This window comes from Ochotona princeps, chromosome 2 (assembly GCF_030435755.1).
Source record: "Ochotona princeps isolate mOchPri1 chromosome 2, mOchPri1.hap1, whole genome shotgun sequence".
NCBI lineage: Eukaryota > Metazoa > Chordata > Mammalia > Lagomorpha > Ochotonidae > Ochotona > Ochotona princeps.
Window position 1 is genome coordinate 90,881,616 of NC_080833.1, and position 22,119 is coordinate 90,903,734.

Sequence of the window (22,119 nt, forward strand, 5' to 3'; positions counted from 1 at the left end):
AGCATTATTGTGTAAAGTTATTTGAAAGGCCATAAAAACAGTCATCTGATCAAGTTTAACTTTACGTTCTATCGCAAAAGTCTTATGGTGATTTAATGCTCTATCCTCACATGTATTCCTCATTTATAAAGTTGGAGTGTTAATACTTTGAGTTTCGAAGGTCTGAAAATTCTACAGAAATGTAAAATAAAGTTAAAAAATGAAAAAAATGTATATTTGCATTATGATTATGACACCTGTGTTTCATTTTTCAGAATTGGGAGGCATGATTATCTGGTGGTTTATTTTTTATTTCATTTTCTTTATATGCAATGTGAAGAGTCCCACTGTTGTACATGGGCTCGGGGAAGGGTGCAATTCTTAAACCAATTCTTAATTTCTTTAATTAAATTCTTTAATCAGAGATAAACTTCATAATTCTATATAAAAGTGCACATGATAGATTCCAAATGTACTTGAGTTAATCATCCATGGATTTGAAACCTAGTAAATATATTATGGAAATAACATCCCAGAATAGTTATCCATTCTCCACATGCTAATTAAATGCTTATTTTCTTTGAGTGATCAAAGAGGTGAAAGCCATAGTTGATGCCTTTCTAGAGTTTTCAACCATGCCTATAGAGGTATAAACGCACCCATAGGACATGAGATGACAGGTGTGATTAGAGAAGTCTTCTCGGATTATAGAAAACCCAGAAGTAGGTGAATGCGATTTTGTGCACGGATAGTAAACTATTTAGTTAAAACAACGGAGAAGAGAAAATCCAGGTAGAGGGTGAAATACACATAAATGGTAGAGATTTGAGAAGAGCCATCCCCTATGAAAAAAGAGCTCCACAAAGTCTTCATTTTTCTTCAATCTAAAATGGGCAAAACACTATCCATCCATCCACCCAAATCTCCTGAACATATTTGGTTGAACACAAAATAGAACAGTGCTGTGAAAAGCAAGCATTCATGACAAGGTAAACTAAGACAAGGGCCAACTCACTGCACACTCATTACCACTGCTTTGATGGCCGATATAAAACCAGAATGGTTGAAGGCAGTCAGGAAATGCCACTGTTCCTAATAGGACAGGAGGTGGACTAAGTAAGGCTGGTCAATGGACCCACGGATGGATGCGAGATCTGGCATTGGGAGAAGTTCTCATGGAGGACCTTGGGGAACCCCTCTGTTGGGACACTGTCCTTACAGATGAGTGCAAGAACTATGCTAGGGAGCAGCCCAGACCAGGACAGGGCAGGAAATGGTACCCATCAATGTACATTTCGTGCAGGTCAGGGACGAATGAGGCTGGGCCAGTTCACATTACCCATTTGCAAATCCGAGCACCAGAATGGAGTGCAGGTAGGACCAGGTTGGGTCGCAACACATACCAGTTCACATGAGGGCCAGGACTAGGGGCTGGCTTGGTTGTAGCCCCCACCAGCATGAGCTGGAATTGGGGATGGGTCAGGCACCCACTGGCAAATGCCAAGGTGAGGCAGGTCATGCCAGAGTGGGCTACAGCACCTAACCAGCATAGGTGAGACCCACGGGGTAGGGGGCAAACCCAGTAGGGGGGCTGTGTGGGGCTCCCCTTTTGGACTACCACTTTCACTGGTGAGGGTGAGAGTTGGGATGAGGGTAGATCAAGCTGGGCAGGGCTACAACAGTTGTTGGCCTCATGTGAGCTGGATCAGGGTAAAGCCAGCTGGGTTGACTGTTCCTACTGGTACATGCATAAGCCAGAATGGTGTGGGTTGGTTGGGCTTTGCTGCAACATGATCTGGCAGATGCCTGCACAGGGGACAAATTCTGTCAGGTGACACTGCAGAACTACCCAGAAAGTGCAGGGTCTGGGAATGGGAGTGGGCCCAGTAAGGAAACAGTGAGCACCTCCCTCTTGGGTTGCCACTCCCACTGCTAAGCGTGATAACCAGGACTGCGGCAGGCATGGTTAGACTGAGAGTGGCACCTGCTGACATGTGTACAGCCTGGATAATGGGGCTGGTTGGATTGAACTAGGCTTCAATGCCCACTGACATGTACAAAAGCTGAAAGGGATGTGGGACATACTGGACCAGTCAGCTGAACACACTGACAAACATGGTAACCAGTGCAGGGGCGGACTTGGTGGGGGTTACTGTGAGTCACTCTGACTAGGCTACAGTGCCCACTAGTGTACGTGAAGGCTGAGTATGTAATGGGCAGGATCTGGCTCAGCTGCAACACCCATTGATTTTTGTAGAAAACAGGGCTGGAAGTATAATTCACCCAGCAATTACAACCACCAACATATGCATAAGCTGATTGGGGCGATGGACTGTGCTGGACTCTGTATTGGCATGCACACACAAGAATCATTTCTGGGATCACCTCAGATGAAGTTTCTTTGGGAATTCCTCCAACTGAATTGCTGGACTCAGAACCTCAACCTTGGAGAGAATTACAGGTTCCATGGTCTGACCGTGGAATGCATGTATCAGAGCTGGGCTGCCTCAGTGGTTTAGATGGAACAGGGGACGGTGTGACAGGCTGCACATAGAGGACATAGCAGTACATTAGAGTCTGCAGATGACACCTGGTACCCCAAAAGAGGATGGAGGACAACCAAATCAAACAACTACCCCAGCCATGTGTTGACAGTGAATATCTGGGCAAACAGAGACTCTAAGGTAGACTATGTCAATCACTGAATTCTGGAGAGATTTCATTGTATTTGGAGTGGCAAGACTGGCAGTAATTCAGAACTGTTGAACTATCTAAACCACTTGAGCAGGATCCTCTGAGTATGCCCAACATTGAGGACATGAGGGTGGTTGGGAGGCTGGGTGTGGTTTCTCTCCTTACCCGCCCCCCAGAAAACAGGAAGGAAAAAGAGAATGTGTAAATGGTGATTTTACCCACTTTCCTGTAGCCCTGACCCTTTGTACACTAATCATCTACGTAAAAATCATCAGGAATAAAAATAATTAATAAAAAAAGAGACTGAACAGCTTGTTGCTTATGCCAATGTCATCAGTCACACATCCACCAAGCAGCTTCTTCAGGACTCGGTGTGTAATGCTTCTCCTGAGAATGTGAGAAATCCTGGTAGGTTCAACTCATTTACTGGCTTTACATGGTTTCCCCACAAGACTCTCCCTGAGACAAAAGTTCAAAATAAACCTTAACAAGGAAAATCTGACACAAAAAAGTGTCGTGTTTCCTAGCCTTTCTACTCATTAAGAACATGCCATTAAAATGTGTCTTCTTTAGACATGTTAAAACACACACAAACACACATTCTTTCTCTCCTGAAACAAAAGTAAGATGATCTAACTTAACAGAACTGAGGTAAAAGACTAAATGTCTAGAAGATGCTCTAAATTTAATTAAGTAACTGCTATCCTATATGTAAGTGATAAATTTGGCCATCAGTCTAAGTCAGAATAACTTGATTTTTGCATTTATCCTCTTTATGGAGACCTCTGCGAATAAATCAAAATGTGCATAAAATGTTTTATCACTCTTTACACTAAAGATCATGATTTATAAATGTGAAGTATAGCATTTTTTTCTCTAGGTTACTTAAACTCTCATTGTAGATAAACATAATATATTTTTGTCACTGATCAATGTCCTGCTGCTTATAATTGCCTTTTGGTTCTGATTAGCTTAAAAAATTCTCCTAGTGGAATATTTTGAGATTCATGACAATGGATAAAAATAAAGTCCCATCATATAAAATATGGAATGATCATTGGTTCACAAGTTTTATTTTAAAAAGGAAATAAAGCATACTTTTATAAAAGAAATCTTAGATGGTGCGGCTCAATTTGATATTGTACTTATTCTTTCTATTGCCCTCCCTCCTCAGATAAGTACACAATCTATCTTTTTTTTTTTTGAGAAAGCAAATTTTCTGATACAAACAGTGTCTTCCAGAATGAAGGATGTTCCCTGTAGTTATTAAGCTTTTATTATCATATATTTTAACAAAGACAGAAAAACAAGAGGTTTACCCCTAAGCAGTACATGACAAGATCAGAATTGTTCTTTATGTCGTTATTCTCAGTAAAAACTGTTTTACACCTGCAGTAGGAAATGTACCCTAAATGGCCAATTTCCTATTTTATATTCATTTCACTTGAAGACAATTTCATGGAGCTTTCAAGGAAAGAGAAAGGGGAAAATAAGACAAAGAAAGAAAGAAAAAGCTGCCAGAATGAATCTCTTCAATGCAAAGATTAAACAGGGCATTTTTTTAAACAGCTCAATTGACAATCATTGTTTGAAAGAAGTTATAATGAAAATGCAGAGAGCTCACTCACTCCAATAGAAATAGAAATTACTGTTGTTATAATAATAATATAGACTAGACCAATAGTTATTCGAAGAAAGCAAGTTCTTGAAAGACAGTAGGGGATAATTTGTATTCTCTGGACATAGGATACATAGCAAACATGACAGTCTACAACAAAATCTGACTTTCACACTGAGTGAAGTGACATACTTGGAAGAAAAAAAACAAGAAAGGAAGTTTAGAAAGCATAACTTGTGGAATATTTCCGAAGACGACAAAGCACCTCGCTAGTACAAAAGATATTCATAAATGACAAGACAGACAACTGGGAGCATAGTGTGAATTTCTTCCTGGAGAAAAGCATGGAAGAGGTCATTGGAAGAGTTGATGTCTCTGTATAGACAGGTTCCATACTTCCCACCATCTCAGGCATGGTCCAGGTTGGCTTTGTTAGTTGGAGATGAGCAGTTACCAATAGGGGAGGCTGTGGGATGTGAGAGCGAGGAGTCAGACAGGAACTAACGTGAGTTCAAAGTGGAACTTGAATGAAATACGAATCCCTACTTGTAAAACATTATTCAATTTTGTTTCCTTTTAAAAACATAAATGGAGGGGAGGACTGCAATGAAATGGTGTCAAGAAAAGGGAGCACATAGCAGATGTCAGTTCCCTATACATTTACTACATGTTGTATTCACTCATTTAGTTGGCCCTCGGTGAGCATGCAGAGTTGCTAGGGGTTGTAGAATGCTCTAGGTGAGGAGGGGAAACCAGCTTGTAATTAGAAAGTATTTGTGGACCAGCACACTAATTTCAACGCCATTGAAACTTTTCTGCACGAGCATACACGTACACAGCTGTCAAGTCTTTGTGCAGCCAAGAGCTGCTAAGTGGTAGAACCTGAGAAAAAGCTGCCTTTCCCTGGCATCGGAGGGCTTAAGGCACAGTGGTGGTAACGAAGCAGAAGAGAACAAAAGGTAGCTGAAGGCTGCGCTGCACAGAGATGTTGAGTGCTAATTTAGGACTGGAAGGGGTATGAATTGTGCAGGTTAAGTGTTGCTGTGAGAAAACAGAACTTTCTGTCTGTAATAAGTAATGGTGGTCCTAGGGCTTATCTGTGCGTGAGGGTCTGATGCATTTGACGAAATGATTATCTGTTTAATGACCTTGAGCGATGAGGCGGCCACACATACCTCATCCTGTGGGAGACACAGCAGAGAATCATGCTCTTGGAATGCCAAAATTCATCCTGAAAAACCTTAAAAGTTGCTATTGCTACTGTTTTCTGTAGAAAGAATGAGGCCGCTTTTGGGCCAGGTTAATCTTTCTAGATAAGAAACATTTCCTTGGAGGGGCTCTACATATAAAAGCATTAAACCAGAAAAAAAAAAGATATTCATAAGATTCAAATGAAGGGCCGTGGTAACATTGCTGTAAGTATTCTAGATTCTTACCTAGAGATTAAATACTAGATAAATGTCTGATACTTGATTTGCAAAAATCCTAAAGCAAAACTTCAAGTGGAGAGCAAGTGCGTGATCCATTAATATTTAATTAATGCTATGAAGTTAGAAACTTGTTTTCTCACTTATGATCTTAACAATATGTAAACCAGCCAAACACAGTGGGTACTTTATAAGTATTTGGATGATAGGTAGAAGGATGAATAACAGTTACTGCTTCATGAGTACTACGTTAAACTTCTACAATCTTTTTATTTTATATGTGGTAATTATGCTTGTTCCCTCTTCACAGAAGATTGATATCAAATCGAGGCTAACAACACAAAAAATCTGTTCAAAGTTATGCTGCTGGAAGATGGCAGAATCAATAGCTACCATTTACTCAAGGTGTTACCATTTCCTAAATTCTAGTATGGGAAAGAAAACACTTCACTTTAATACTCTGGTGTTAATTATGTGTAACCTCAAATAAGAATTATGAAAATCAAGTGGAGATGCTGACAAGCCACGTTTTCATGAGAAATTATAAAAAAAACCAACTGGGGAGTCACATAATTTAGACTGTAAAATAAAGAACATATTCTCTTTGAATATGTACCATTCAGAAAACCAACCTACATGTAACCACTGTGAACACACCTGTAGATCACATTACTTTGATGTATCATATAGTATGTTCTTAACACACTGATACCCAACATACAGAAAAGAGTTTTGCTCAGAACTTAAACAAAAAAAAGTGGCCACATCATGCCATTTTGAAAGTGCAGTTTCAGGTCAACTTCTTACATGCATCTCCCCCAAGTCCATTGTGTGAAACAAACTTATTTAATCTTAATAGCTTTGGACATTATAAGATCTGAAATGCTTTCTAAATCAAAGAAAGCAGTAAGTTCAGCCCTCTTCGTACAACATATTAAAAACTATGCTACAGAGTCAGTAAATGACTGGACTCAAGTTATACTGCTTGGGCTGTAAATGAATGACTTGAATCCAGTGTTTCTCACTCTGTCACTGACCCTTTCAATAAGGCTTGTCTTTGTTAACTAAAAATCTTCTCATTGGCTTAGACATACTCTTTAGACAACCCTAACTCAAGTTATGTGCATGTTACAAACAATAGATAGACTTTTAACATATGTTTCAAAAGTCAAATACACCAGAAGCCGCCAGCAAGCATCACTGGATCTTGTAAAGACAGGAAGCCTGTACAGTTGATCGGGATGATATTCTGCCAGCTCTACCTTTAGACCAGAGATGGTCTCCCCAAGAAACTGTTGAATTTATCTGGACAGTAGATGCTGGACTCTATGCTTGGTATATGTTTGCAAAGAAAGAATCTTGACTTAATTTGATCTGTAATACAACAACAAGGTGGAGGAATCCACTATGGGGGGAGGGCACGGGGAAGGGTTGGGGGAATCCCAGAGCCTATGAAACTGTGTCACATGATGCAATGTAATTAATAATAATAATAATAATAATAATAATAAAGACAGTAAGCCTGGTGTTAAACCACCAATTGGAGTTGATAATTGAAGTTTGAATGGTGGTGATTAGCGAATATAGAGTTGGTATTCAGTATGTCATTTATGATCTGAAGTAAATGTGCTAACCATTTTTCTCTGTTTAAAAACACTAGCCTTACTTTTTCCTAACCATTATAATTCCTCAGCTACCCCAAAGAAGACATACACACATTTTGTCACTCCAAAGATCTCATTCCTCCTAAAATTCTCCTGATAATTTCCAAAGCTAATCTATCATCATACCAGAAAATCTTTGTTTCCGGGCAGCTAAGAGAAAATGACAACTAATAATGTCCTCTGTCTAGAAATAACAGAATCCAGCACAATTTAGTTTAAAAAAAGAGGATTATAGTGGTTGTCACAGAACTTGAATTATAGTTCTACTTCTAACATTATATGCTGTGAGGAATAAATGAAATCACAAATCTGAAAATACCACAATATACCTAAAAGCACTATCTAAATATAATGTGATAGGGAAATAAACAGAAAATGAAAAAAGTTATGGTATAATTAAGTTTTACAAATCAAATGTATCAGTAAACAAATCTGTTACTCTTTCAAAATAAAAATACATAAGTATCTCCTTTAAAAATAGAAATAAAGAATTTCAAATGGCTAATACACATGAGAAAATGCTCAGCCTTCCTAACTATTATGGAAATGCAAATAAAAACCACATTAATGTTCCGCCTAGCTCCAGTGAGATTGGCTTATATTCAGAAATGTATTGTATGACCCAGCTATTCTACTCATGAGAATATATTCAATGGAAAGGATGTCTGCATACGAGAAAGTGATCTGGGGCCTGGTGCAGTGGCCTAGTGGCTAAAGTCCTTACGTTGAATGCGCTGGGATCCCATATGGGAGCCGGTTCTAATCCTGACAGTCCCGCTTCCCATCCAACTCCCTGCTTGTGGCCTGGGAGGGCAGTCGAGGACAGTCCAAAGCCTTGGGACACTGTGTAGGAGACCTGGAAGAGACTCTTGGCTCCTGGCTTCAGATTGGCACGGCTCCATCCATTGCAGTCATTTGGGGAGTGAATCATTGGATGGAAGATCTTCCTGTCTCTCCTCCTCTCTGTATATCTGACTTTGTGGTAAAAACAAATCTTTTTTAAAAAGGAGAAAGTGATCTGAAACCCTGTATTTTTAGCAGTACAGTCTATAATAGTGAAGACAGGGAAAGAATCCAAATGCCTGTTGAAAAAGTAATGGATAAGGAAATCATGGTACATTTGCTCAATGGAAAAGAAAGAAATGAAAGAAAGAAATTCTACCATGTACAACAGAAGAGCCCCACTAGAGACAATAGTGCTTAGGGAAGTGAGCCAGTCCCAAAATGACAAATATCAATATTCGCTCTGATATAAGGGAACCTGCATGAAAAATGCAAGATAAACAGATATATAGGTAAGCGTGTATATATATTCTCATAGATGAATTGTTTAATGGAGACTAGCATATTGGAAAGTTAAAATATGTGGCAGTATGTATCTCTACTCCTGAATAAAAAGAGGACTCCCAATGAAAATGTTAAATGCACCTACCATATTAACCCTGAAAGTAAATGACTTAAATTCATTAATCAAGTATCATAGATTAGCAGACCAGATCAATAAACAAAATCCATCTATCTATTGCCTACAGGAGATGCATCTCACCAACAAAGATATGCAGAAACTCAAAGTGAGAAGATGGATAAATATATTCCAGGCTAACGGCAAAGAAAAACAAGCTGGTATAGCCATCGTTACATCAGATAATATAGACTTGGACATGAAAAATACTTAAAAAGATGAAGAAAGGATACCACATGATCTAAGGATCCATTCAGCAATAAAGGATCACCTAAATAGTTTCTTCAGATGTTTTCTTTTCCACCTCTAATTTTACTTGGTTTCTCTATTTGCTAGTCTGGCTTGAAGTTTGTTTTGCTCAGCTTTTTATAAAGTGCTTTTTCTTGTTGTAATTTGTAGCTATTATTTTAAGTTCCATTTATTTTTTGCTGTGATTTTAATCATTTCTTGCTTTGTGTTCACTTTTTTATTTTTAATAATTTCTGAGCTGTATTGTTAGATCATTTATTTGGGATATTTCTACTTTTGTGAACATGTGATGCTATAAATGTCCCTTTCGATACTGTTTTTGCTACATCTCATGGGTTTTGTTATTTTAATTTCTTCAAAAGTTTTTTTCCTTGTTAATTTATTCAGTGACACACGGGCCATTCATATTGTAGCATCATTTTCTTCAAGAAGGTTTATTTTCTTTTTCATTTCTTCAGTGACACATTGGTCATTCAGTAGCATGTTATTTACATATTGTGAATTGTAAATTCTGTATTTTTCTTCCTGTTGATTTTGTTTTATGGTTTTTAAGAGAATGTACAGTAAGTGTGTAATAGACTATCATATCCAGATGTGAAGAGACAATGCAGTACACATCTCTACTTCCAAATAAAAGATGGACTCCAAATGAAACTGTTAAATACATCTTGACAATAGGATGCTGGACTTTCTGCCACTGTCCATACCTACAATGTCAGGTCACATTTAAATAGCAGAATGATGGACTCCTGATTGTTTATGAAGGACTATACTATTATAATGCTATATCCCAAATCAGTGGGGTAAGGGAGTTGGGAGGGGGGAAGAGGAAATCATAGAACCTATGGAACTGTATCATAAAAATTTAAAAAACTAAGTAAAAACTATAGGATGAACATTTTGTTGGAGCTATGGTCACCACTATTACTGTAAGAAAAGAAAAAGCATAAGGAAATTGGTTGGAACAGGATAAGAATAGGATAGCATCTTTAAGTGAAATGCCACCAAGTGGGAGCTGGCAGTGGAGCAAAGTGATGACGCAAACATGGCGAAGTGGAAGAATGGTAACCTTTGCAGCCAGCAAAGGCAGGGACTGCTGCATAGACCCTCTGGTTAGGGTCTAGATATGAATTATGTTAGAAAAACACAGTTCAGCAAGGCTATATACTGTAGTATCTGGATTTTGCAGTTGTTGTGGTTGATGTTACAGACAAATCGGAGATGCAATCAGTGCAAGTGTGTCTGAGGATACCCACCAGAAGTCAAACTCAGAAATCATACCAAAGCTGATTAGAGTGGACCTGGAGAAGAAGTATCCCTGATTTAAAGTGTGAAATAAGGAGTTAATAGCTGAGAGAAAGACTACATAATGATTTCAGACTTGCATGTAGATTGCACGACTCTATCACCCACCAATAAAGAGACAGTACTTAACTATTCTGATCTGACATTTGTACAACATCTTATCCCCCAGAAGCTGAATACACTCTTTCAAATGCACAGTTCATCAAAACAGACCACATTCTAGCCTATAAAATATTAAATTTTAAATTATTTAATTTATACAAACTATATTTTTGCGATAGATAATTAAACTGGAAATTAGAAATAGAACTAGATTTGAAGATTCACAAAATTTTTGGAAACTAAAGAATACGAATAAAATCCATAAGAAAGAAATGAAAGGGCAATTAGAAAATATTTCAAATTGAGAATGATTTAAAAATCTAAAATTTTTCACAGGATATAAAAGAATACTTAGAAATTTAGAAAACTACCTGCCTACATTGGAAAGAGAAAAGTGAGTGTTCAAATACACAAGCAAACATTCTACATTAAGACAACTGAAAATCACCATACCATATGATCCAGCAATAGCACTCCTAGGAATATATCCAAAACACCTGTTACACGAGAAACCTACATGCACCCCTATGTTCATAGCAGCACAATCAATAATCACAAAAACTTGGAAGCAGCCAAAATGCCCTTCAGCAAAAGACTGGATAAGAAAGCTATGGTTTATTTATTCTATGGAATACTACTCAGCTATTAAAAAAATGAAATGCAGTTCTTTGGCCAAATGGGCCCAATTGGAAACCATAATGCTAAGGGAAATGAGCCAATCCCAAAAGGTTAGATACCACATGTTTGCCTCAATTTAAGATGAAATGATGTCAATATGAAAAATGCTACCTGTAAAATGTAATATTTTCTTAACCTCAAACAGCCTGTCTCACATGCAATAAGATATTGTGAAGTAACCAATGAACCAACAATCAATGTGAGTCAGACTGCTTATGATCTACATCAAAGAACTGTAACCCTATGTTATTCCGTAATGGGGATGGAAAGCAGAGAAATTTTCCATCTCCTTAGAATGTGTGAGCAAGACGTGAAGTATGGCCTATCAGGATCATAACTGGTAACTCACGGACAACAGACTCAAATCAGCATTAGACAATAGCAAAACTACAAAGGCATATGGAGGGGGGGAAACAAGAGCGATCCTGACAACCTCTTAACAGGTCATATGCACAGAGCAGGGGGATCCCAGAGTGGAGCAGGTAGACAGGAGGAGGCTTGTATCCCAACACTGAAGATTGCTAGATCCTCACCAAGGACTATCAGTATGGGCACCAAGGACTACATTCCAACTGCCAAGGAGACCACGGGGAATTGGAGTGCCTTCGGAGTCCGAGAACTCTGAGCTCACCCACCCCATCTGGATCTACCACATGGGATGGAAGAAGTCCAACTCCTTCCTTGTAGGATCCAAGGTCATTGGAACAACAGCCAGGAGCCCTGAGCGGTCTGCAGAAACAGAACAGTAAAGTTCCTTTGGGACTAGGGAGGGGAGCTTTCTCTGGTCCTTGCTTGGTTCCAACTTTGGGTCCCCACCCTCTCTAGCAATGACCATTAGGATCACTCCAGAAATCCCTCAAAACAAACAAGCAAGCAAGCAAGCAAGCCAGAGTAGACAGAGAACAAGGAAAGCTTAGAATCAGACAGGAAACGGTCATACCTTATTAGATAGGACACAAAGATTAGTTACTCCTCACTAGGGTACTGAAGATTTCTCTGCACACCCCTCCTAAAACTGTTCTGCACCTAAACTGTTGACATATGTCTTGTTAGAGTTATAAGCCAGTCTAGACTACCCAAAAAACAGCAAGGTTCAGCAAAATTATGCTTCAACGCTATAAAATGCTAAATACTATAATGAAAATAGACACGAGACAGCTGAATAATAATCTATAACCTTTTTAAGGTGTATAGAACTTGGTTGTATATAAACTAAAATTGAAATGTCAATGAAGAAGTCACAGGATGTAGTGAAGAACTTGCATTTTTTTTTTTCTTTTAACATATTGGTCACTCAATACTATGTCAATTAATTCCATAACGTTATAAATTGTGGCTGGTGTTATGTTGGGGCTTTTAATTGATTGGAATGATACTCTGCTGGCTCTACCTTCAGACCAGAAATGGTCTCCCCAAGAAGCCATTGAACTTATCTGGACAATAAGATGCTGAACTCTACACTTGGTATATGCTTGCAATGAAAGAGTCTCAACTGAACTTGAACTGTGGTAATGCAACAAGGTGGAGGAATCCACCATGGGGGCAGGGTTTGGGGAGGGGTGGGGGGAATCCCAGTGCCTATAAAACTGTCACATAATCCAATGTAATTAATAAAAAAAAGAAAGTATAAGAGGAACAAGTTGACCCCAAAGCAAGCAAAAGAAAGAAACTAATAAAGATTGAATAGAAAGAAATTAATGTTATTAGAAAAAAATAGGAGAACAATAAAATGAAAAGCCAGTTCTATGAGAAAATCAAAATCCATAACCATGTAATCAGGCTGATGAAGAAAAACAATCACAAATGAGGGAAATAGCACCCTACCTACAAATATTAAAAGTACAGTGAAGGAATATTATAAACAACTTCATGCCATTAAATTTGTCAAGTTAGAAAAATTGGACAAATTCCTTTAAAAACTCAAACTACCTGAATAGCTCAAAATTACAGAAATTGAACTTACAGCTTAAGATCTTCCTACTAATGAAACTTGAGGCCCAGATAGCTTTCCTGGTGAATTCTACAAAGCACTTCAGAAAGAAATAGTGCCATTGGTAGAAAATCGCTTACAGAAAATTGGAGAGAGGAAATAGTTCCAATTCATTCTTTTTTTTGAGCATTAAATGTTATCCAAAACAGATAAAAACACTTCAAGAAAATAAAATATCAAAGGTTAATATATGATTGTCATTGAGGTTTATATAAGGAAAGTAAAATAGGTTCAATATGTGACAAATCAATGCAATTCGCCATAATGATAAGCTGGGAAAAAAGGAAAATGATATCGCTTCATTTGATGCAGGAAGAGAATGACAAAATTCAACACTCATTACTGATTTAAAAACTCTCAGTAAAGTAGAATTAGGACATATTCTCAATATGGTAAAGTTCATTTATGAGAAACTAAAGACAGCACTATACTTACTGGTAGAAAACAATACTTTTCCTCTAAATTCAGGAATAAAGCAAGGATGTATTCTTTCATCACGTGTATTTAACATTTTATTGGATTTTCTACACATTTCCATAAGGCAAGAGAATAAAAATAAAAGGCAGAGGGGGCTAGCCTTGTGGCAAACTGGGTTTAAGCTGCCCTTGTAACACCAGGATCTCTTGTCAGAGGGCTGGTTCCAGTCTTAGCTTCCTGGCTTCTAATCCTGCCTTCCACTAATGCTCCTTAGAAGACAGCAGAGGACGACACAAGAACTTGGGGTTCTGCCAACTTCGTGGGACACCTGCATAGAGCTCCTGTCCCTGGCTCTTGGCACACACTTACTATTGCAGACATCTGGGGAGTGAACCAACAGGTTAAAGATGGCTCTTCACTCTTGTTCTGCCTATCAGATAAATAGTTTTAAAAGGAAAAGGCATACATATTACAGAGGTAGACTAAAACATTTTATTCATTAGCAATTTGATTATCTACTTAAACATTCTCCTGGAATCAAGAAGAAAACCTACATGAACCAAGTGAATTCGAAAAGAGTTACAAGAGAAACTTAAAAATGCAACAGTGAATTGCATTTTAGTACACTATAGGGGAAAAATAATTGAAATTTAAAGTTATCATTGATAATGGCATCAAAAGGAAATAATAATGTGTGACAAAAACAATCAGAATTTTGATAATTAACAGGCTGCCTAAAAAATTAAAGACCTAAATAAGTAGAACATCACTCAGTGATCAGAAGAGTCAAGGTTGTAAATTTTGCCATTATTACTACACATGAATTTAACTGTAATTAAAATGCCAATATGATTTTATCAGTGAAACTAAAAAGATGATTCTAAAACTCAGGAAAAGGATCAAGAATAGCCAAATCATATTTGGAAAAAGGAACAAATTTGAAAGACAAACACTGCCTAAATTCAAGACGACTTATTGGTTGTAATAATCAAATCAGACTCATACTGGAATAAAGATAAGAGATCAAGGGAATAGAACTGTCAAGATGACCTACAATTATAATTTGGCCTACACCCTTTGTCTGTAAAAACACTAAGATAAACCAGTTGATTATCTACTCAACAAATGCTATCTTATTGCTTGGGTATCCACGTGCCAAAAAATATGTACACTACTCATCCAATCTGCAAAAATGCCTCAAAATGATCCATAAATCTAAATGGAAAGTTAAAAATTAAAATTCTAGAAAACACGGGACAGTATCTTCATAATAGGTAAAGATTTTTTGGATGTGTTATCTATAATATGAAAAGTTTTTAAAAATAGACCACACCAAAGAAAACTTCTGCTCTATCTCCAAAGTTAGTAAGAGAATAAAAAGATAAGCTACAGGTTAAGACAAAACATATGCAACAGAAAATTTTATAAAGTATTTGTATCCAAAGCACAAACATTTTAAAAGTTCTATATAAAGAAAACAGAACTTAAAAATTTTTTTTTTTGTAATTTTGAATGAAATATTTGAATAAGCCCTTCAGCACTGAAAGTATATGGATGGTAAACAGGCACAGGAAAACATTCCCCACATCACTAGTCATCAGAGAAATGCAAACTCAAGTCACACAGTGAAGTGCCACATGAGGAATAGATAACATTAAAAAGATTAATTACATGTAGCGGTGTCAAGGAAATGGGGTACTTAGCACTCTCTTGTGCGGTTGATCGAAATAGAACATTGGCATGGTGACTTGGAAAAAAGTTCTGTAATTCCACACATTTTGATTACAGATCTACCTGTGATCTACCCATTCCTTTCTTGGTATTTTCCCACAAAAATAAAAGTATACATTCATGTAAGTTATCTGTGAATACTCATAGAAGCTTTTTTTACATTTACCTTTATATCTAAAACATCTAATATTTGAAAGTCCATCCACACTAGATAACAAATCATGCTGTAACCATGAGTTCATACTCAGTAATACAAAAAGAATTATTTTTAACAAAGAAATATGATTGGATTCTGAGAAAATTATGTCGAGTGGCAAAAGGCAGGCAAAAAGAATACATCCTATGCATTGTGCTACTGCCTGAAGGTAGAGCAGTGGTCACCTGAAGGTTGGGAGGGGGAGGGCAGAAAGAGACAGTAGCTGCAGCATGACAGATGATTATAAACAGGCACAAAATATAAGGGGTGGTGATAGATAACATTTATTTTCTTGATTGTTGCTGATAATTAAGTTAGTTTAATTCAACTGTCAAAATAAAACAAAACTGAACACTTTAAATATGTACAGTCTAGCATATCTCTAATGTAAGCTTTTTGTTAAGCAGCATGAATGACCCAAATAGAAGCTCTTTCTGTAGGAGTCTTTGTTATAATAAAACACAGAAAGACAGAGTGAGCTACTCAAGTTTTGCTTTATGTACAGAAGAGAAAGAGGTTAGGAAGGGTTTAGAGGGATAAGAGGGCCTGACATAACCAGAGAAAAGTTTGAGCTATACAAAGAGTTTGAGCGTAGTCATACACTATAGAAAAGGTAACAATAGACAGGAGGTTGAAAATTTAGAGTTCAAGAACAGACTGACAATATATGGAGTGGAAAATCCAAGATGAAAGATAAGACCCGCATAAGAGAACCTTATGGTGTAAAAATGCAGGCATGTTTGTGGATAGACTGAGGAGAAAGGATAGATGGGAAGGATGAGATACATGAGCAGGATATTTAAGGACTGTGCAGTGTTGGAAAAGTCATCAGCAACAAGAAATAAAATGGTGGTTGGGGGTAGGTGCTTGATCTGGGGGCATTCTCATGTGCCAAGAGGGCAGACAACAGAACAGTTTTAAATGAATGGAACACATACAATAGAATTCGATCTCAGTCTCCCATTTATTAACTCTAGCAAAATTCCACTCAAGACCTAATCTATGGATCATCAAGGCCTAGGTCTCAAAACAGAATTTTTGCAAATTCTTTAACTTTTGGGGAAAGCATTTTTAACATTCACAAAGAAACAGAAAAACAATGTAATAAACAAGAATGCTCTGTTATCCAGCTTTATCAGATATTAACATGTCCCTATATTTATCCCAGTTAACCAAATACACACATAATGGCTAAGAAAGATTTCACCACCTGCAAACATCTACATGCTCACTTACCTTCCATATTTCATGCTATTTTGTGAATAATGCCTCAAACACCCCTGAGAACTTCAAGCATTATGGGTAGGAAAAAATCAAATACAATCAAATGGTCACTAGCGAGCTAATTAGGTAGTTTTCCTGAAGTTAACTGTTAATATATTAAAGCCATGCAAATGAGATCATACCCACAGGTACTAGGCTTAGAAAAATTATGTTCTGGCAAAGTCTGAATTTTTAATAAAAATGTTAATTATGACTCATAGCACTGTTACTATTTTTCTTTAACACATTAATGTTCACTGCTAGTTTGGCATTGGTAAATATAACAAAGGCTAATAAGTATTTTTCTCTTTCACATCATGTAAAGTCTCTGAAGCTGAAAGTGTTCCATCAGTTTCTAAAAGACAAGAGCTTCATTCTGTAAGCAGTAACAAATCATCCATTAAATCTTTTAACAAGATTGTAATTTGGAAATACCTGCCAAAACAGACTGTGTGCATCTCCTCGGAGAAGTTCAATTGTGTCGCCTGCCTGGATGTGTAACGGGGGTCCTTCGTGAAGGGCAGGGGGTGGGAGTCCTGTGTAGTTCCTAATGACCTGCATCTTTGGTAAACCTGAAAACAAGCAACACATAGTTTAGCACTGAGAAAGTAATAATTCCTGAAGTATAACTGTACCTTAAAAAAGAAAACTATTAACATTCAAAAAATTTAGTACCATGAAGTCCAAGTAAATATTTGAAGGCATTCACTGCAAGGCTTTTCAACTTTCTCATTATTTGAGATGGTGATGGAATAAGACACTTATTTACACTCTGATTCCTACATACTTCTCCTCTCCCTTACCATCAATCTCTTTTTCATTGAAAAAATATTTCTTTTGGCGGACGCCTGCTTCATAAAAAAACACATCACGTTGGGTTTAATGGAAAAGAATCAATTTTTTCATCAACTCTATCCTTTCTGCCTATTACTTTTCTCTTGGGCCTTGGCTGATTTCATCACCACGGAAGCTCACCCCTTCGGTGTACGGATAACGCTACCCAGAATAAGGCTCATATCTTAAGCTTATTTTTGTAATTCAAAAGCAAAAAGGTGATGGATGTGCCACCGCAATACTTAAGACATTTATATGGAGAAACTCTTCGGGCTTGAATTTAGGCTTGCAAAACAGAACCAATAAAAGCAGCATGTCTAAACTAATAGCATCAACAATATTTGAGATACAGATCCATCCTTTCTCTTTGCATTTCTTTGTGCAATGAAGACTTCAGTTCAATATTTCCTTTTTGAGAAGAGCAGCTTCAATCACATATAGGCCTGACCACACCAATAATGGTCACAGACAGCATCACAGCCACTTTTTAAGGGTGAAGCAGCTCCTTTCCAAGAAATAACACTCACAAACACATTTGTGGCTCCTTTAAGGATTTGAGCCACTGCTTATTATACATCATGATTTTTATTTTAATGACAGCCCGCACTGAAGCTGCCATACTAAATAAAGCAGGATAAATGATTCCCGCTGGGTTCTGAAGGTCCAGGCTCCTGGAGAAAAGACCTCAAAAGCTACATGGAATGACCCAGGGAGCAGTTGAAGTTTTCCAAATAAGCAATCATCCCATAAGGAAGAAAACAGATGCATGAAGTTTCAGTCAACACTGTTTTATCAATGCAGGCAATCAAAACACAGAAGACTGAAGAACACTGTGTCCTTAAACCTAATTCAGCTGCCGCATCTGCCCAGGCACATTACAAGTTGCTCCATCTTCTCCTTGCTTCAGTTCTTGTGCCATGAACCCCTAGAACTCTGGCTTTAATCCTACATCTTTCACAGACTCTTTCCCCACCAGATGTTGCAAGATGGTGCCCCAACAAAAACTGCAGACCTTATTGTCTTTTTCCAAGAACAATACTCAGCATGAGAACTCTTCTGGGTGAAGTACTTATAAGACTTGTTCGCAACACACTGCAGATGCCCTAAGCACATCAAGAGCTCATTGCATACATTTGATTATGTTGTCATTGCTAACTTAAAACAACACCTAATAGTTCCAAAACATGACAAATGAAGCAATGTTCAAACTCAAGCAAGTTTGGAAAAAGGACTCTGGCTTACAAGACAGTTCTTGCACAATTAGGAGTGAGAATTACAGTTAGTCTCTGTTTTATTGAGCATTTTCAGGGCCAGAAAGGTATTTCATTTGGTAGACTCCCTGGGTTACTCTTTTTCATGCCAATTTTTAAATAGGGGCTGAAGATAAGATAGCAGAATTTTAAAGCTGAAATGGCTCAGGTGGCAGCAAATATTCAGGCTAGTGAAAAGCTCTGGCCTTCTCTGCAGCTGTCTGTTGCCAAGATCCATGAAGAGAATCCAAACAGCGCCAACTGACAAATGATGGATACAATAGCTCTGTTCACCTACACAAATCAGGCATTCTTGAGAAGTGATTAAAAATTCACAGAATTTTTAAGGAAACAAAGGAAATTATGCTGCCATTGCAACAGTCACAAACACACATACACATACACATACACACACACACACACACAGCGAAACAAGCATTTAGTCTAGCAGTTAAAAAAAATGCTCATGTGCTATATCACAGTACTTACATTCAAACTCCAGCTCTAGCTCCTAAGTACAGATTCCTGCTAATGTGGACACTGGGAGTCGAGCGTGATGCTTCAAGGTAATTGGGAGAGCTATTCAGCTACTGGATTCAAGGATCACCTTAGCCCAGCCCTGATCACTAGGAGGATATATGGAGTAAGCCAATGGATGGAAGTATGTGCACACTCATTTTCTCCCTCTCCCTCTTTAGATTTTTTTTAACAAAATTTTAAGCATACTGTTTAATACACTGTTCAGGAAACTGGCTTGCAATATCAGTGTTTAGATCTGAGTCTGGCTTTGCTTCCAACTCCAGCTTCCTGCTTATGCCTACCCTGGGAGGCAGCAGGAATTCCTCAAGTTCTTGAGTTTAAGGCATGAACATGGGAGATGGAATTTGAGGCTCTTGACTTTGACCTACAGGTTGTTGGAGGCATCTGGAGGAGTGAATAAGGAGATGCAAGCTCTCTCTGTGCCTCTGTATCTGCCTTTCAGAGAAAAAAAACATGAAACAAAGTTTATTACACACACATGCACACAGAGGTTAAACAAGCTGTAAGACATGAAATATAGAGTTGAAGCATGGAGTTGCCTCGTGGATTTTTTTAAAAAGATTAACAAATTGGGGGCCCGGCAGCATGGCCTAGCAGCTAAAGTCCTCGCCTTAAAAGCCCCGGGATCCCATGTGAGCGCCGGTTCTAATCCCGGCAGCTCCACTTCCCATCCAGCTCCCTGCTTGTGGCCTGGGAAAGCAGTCGAGGACGGCCCAATGCTTTGGGACCCTGCACCCGCGTGGGAGACCCGGAAGAGGTTCCTGGTCCCGGCATCGGATTGGCGCGTACCGGCCTGTTGCGGCTCACTTGGGGAGTGAAACATCGTATGGAAGATCTTCCTCTCTGTCTTTCCTCCTCTCTGTATATCCGGCTTTCCAATAATAAAATCTTAAAAAAAAAAAGATTAGCAAATCTATTTTTATTGGCAAGGTATACTTACAGAGAAAAAGACAGAGAGAGAGAGAGAGAGAAAGAGGGAGGAAGGGTTGGAGGGGGGGGGGGGGAGAGAGAGAGAGAGAGAGAGAGAGAGAGAGAGAGAGAGAGAGAGAGAGAGAGATGTTCAGTCTGCTGGATCACTCCCCACATCGGTGCAATGGTTGGAGATGAGGCCATCTGAAGCCAGGAGCTTCTGGGTTGAATCATACTCCACTGTTTTCCCAGGCCATAAGCAAGGAACTGGACTGAAAGTGGAGCAGCTGGGACACAAATTGGTGCCCATAAGCAATGCCAGCATCACAGGTGGAGGATTAGCATGCAACACAACTGTACCAGCCCCTCATGTACTATCTTAAATGAAGCAAAATGCCCGTAACACATGGCCTAGTAAAATCTTTACATTTAAAATGTACAAAGGCACAGGCACTAACACACTGTAATAAAGAAATGGGACTTAGATGTGCTAAAAATCATAATGCTATAATTTGCTTTTATAGTTGCACTTATTCCTAATTTTTAAAATGTATTATCTTACTGGCTATTATTTCTTCTGGCTTAATCTAAGCTACATTTGGAAAATGAACTGGTAGCACATTAACAAAGGTATGCTACTGACCTTACACCTAAAATGCAAAATGTATAATCCTAGCTAAGAAAAACAGTTAAACCTAGGTAATATCCAAAAGACACAGTCACTACCCTCAGTTTTGGACATAAAGGAAGCACAGTGTTTGACTTAAATACTTGTTTTATAAAATGAGGTACAATGTTATGTTATTGGTTATTTGTTAGGATAATTTTTGGCTCCTTATTCCTAATCAGTTAGCATTTCAGCCTTTCACAATGATCATGATCTGCTGCCTGTGTTGTAGTGCTAGAGAGATCAACGTATCAAAGGAATAAGACAAAGCACAACGACATGATGAATTCTGACATGTTCTCCTTGCTTCTGACACTAGCATTCAGTAGGTGTTGGACAATACATGGGAGATAAACAGATGATTTCCAAAAGATCCCCTTATGGTATTTCTTTTTATGAACTAAAACCACAGTAACAGTGCTTGACCATAATCACATTAACCGATAAATGAAAAATGCAGTTAAAATACGAAAAAGAGGGAATGAGTTAAAATTCACATCGGAGGGTGCTCAACCAACAGAATACTTAACACAATCTACTGCCACAGCAGGCATCACACTCCATAAGTGAGATCAAGAATAGAGTAAATCATATTTACAGATGTTCAGTTTCAAATAGCCATTTATTGTTGCTTTAGTGTAGGTCTTCCTCTCCCCTTAGAAAATATGCCCAGCAAGTTTTAACCTCTTTGACAATGTGCAGGACAGAACATCACTCCACATCCCCATGACAACTCAGTTATTGTTGCATACAGTTGTATAACAAGGTCTTTCTGAAACTTATTCAAAAATCTCTGTGTAACATCTCTCCATTGACCTGCCTCCTTCCATCTGGAGTTGTGCTGAGGAAGGCACATCTCCTTTTTATAGATCACCCTTTCAAAACTTGCTCAGGCTTAACATCCCTGGTACCTAAAAAAAACAATCTTTTATTTTCCCTTGTGTATCTATACTTTAAGGCTTCTGACATGGAAAACAGCACAAATTACAAAAGTAGCTCTCTTTACTGATGCTGCTTAACTGGGGGGAAAATCCTTCAAATCATCCCTGAGGCGGTGCATTTGGCACAGTGGTAAAGACACCGCTTACAACGTTTGCATCCCGTATCCGAGTGCCCATGTCTGAAATTCCCCTCCACTGCTCCC

The 22,119-nt window shown here is 38.2% G+C and overlaps 1 protein-coding gene across 2 annotated transcripts in view; it reads right to left on the minus strand.

Annotated features, from left to right (window-relative positions):
- VAV3 (vav guanine nucleotide exchange factor 3) overlaps positions 1-22,119 on the minus strand; it is a 371,921-nt gene that overhangs the window by 43,631 nt on the left and 306,171 nt on the right. For both annotated transcript variants that reach the window (XM_004581990.2, XM_058659743.1), the window contains exon 20: positions 17,211-17,347. In XM_004581990.2, the coding sequence (XP_004582047.2) occupies positions 17,211-17,347 (137 nt within the window). The remainder of the gene's footprint in view (positions 1-17,210; positions 17,348-22,119) is intronic.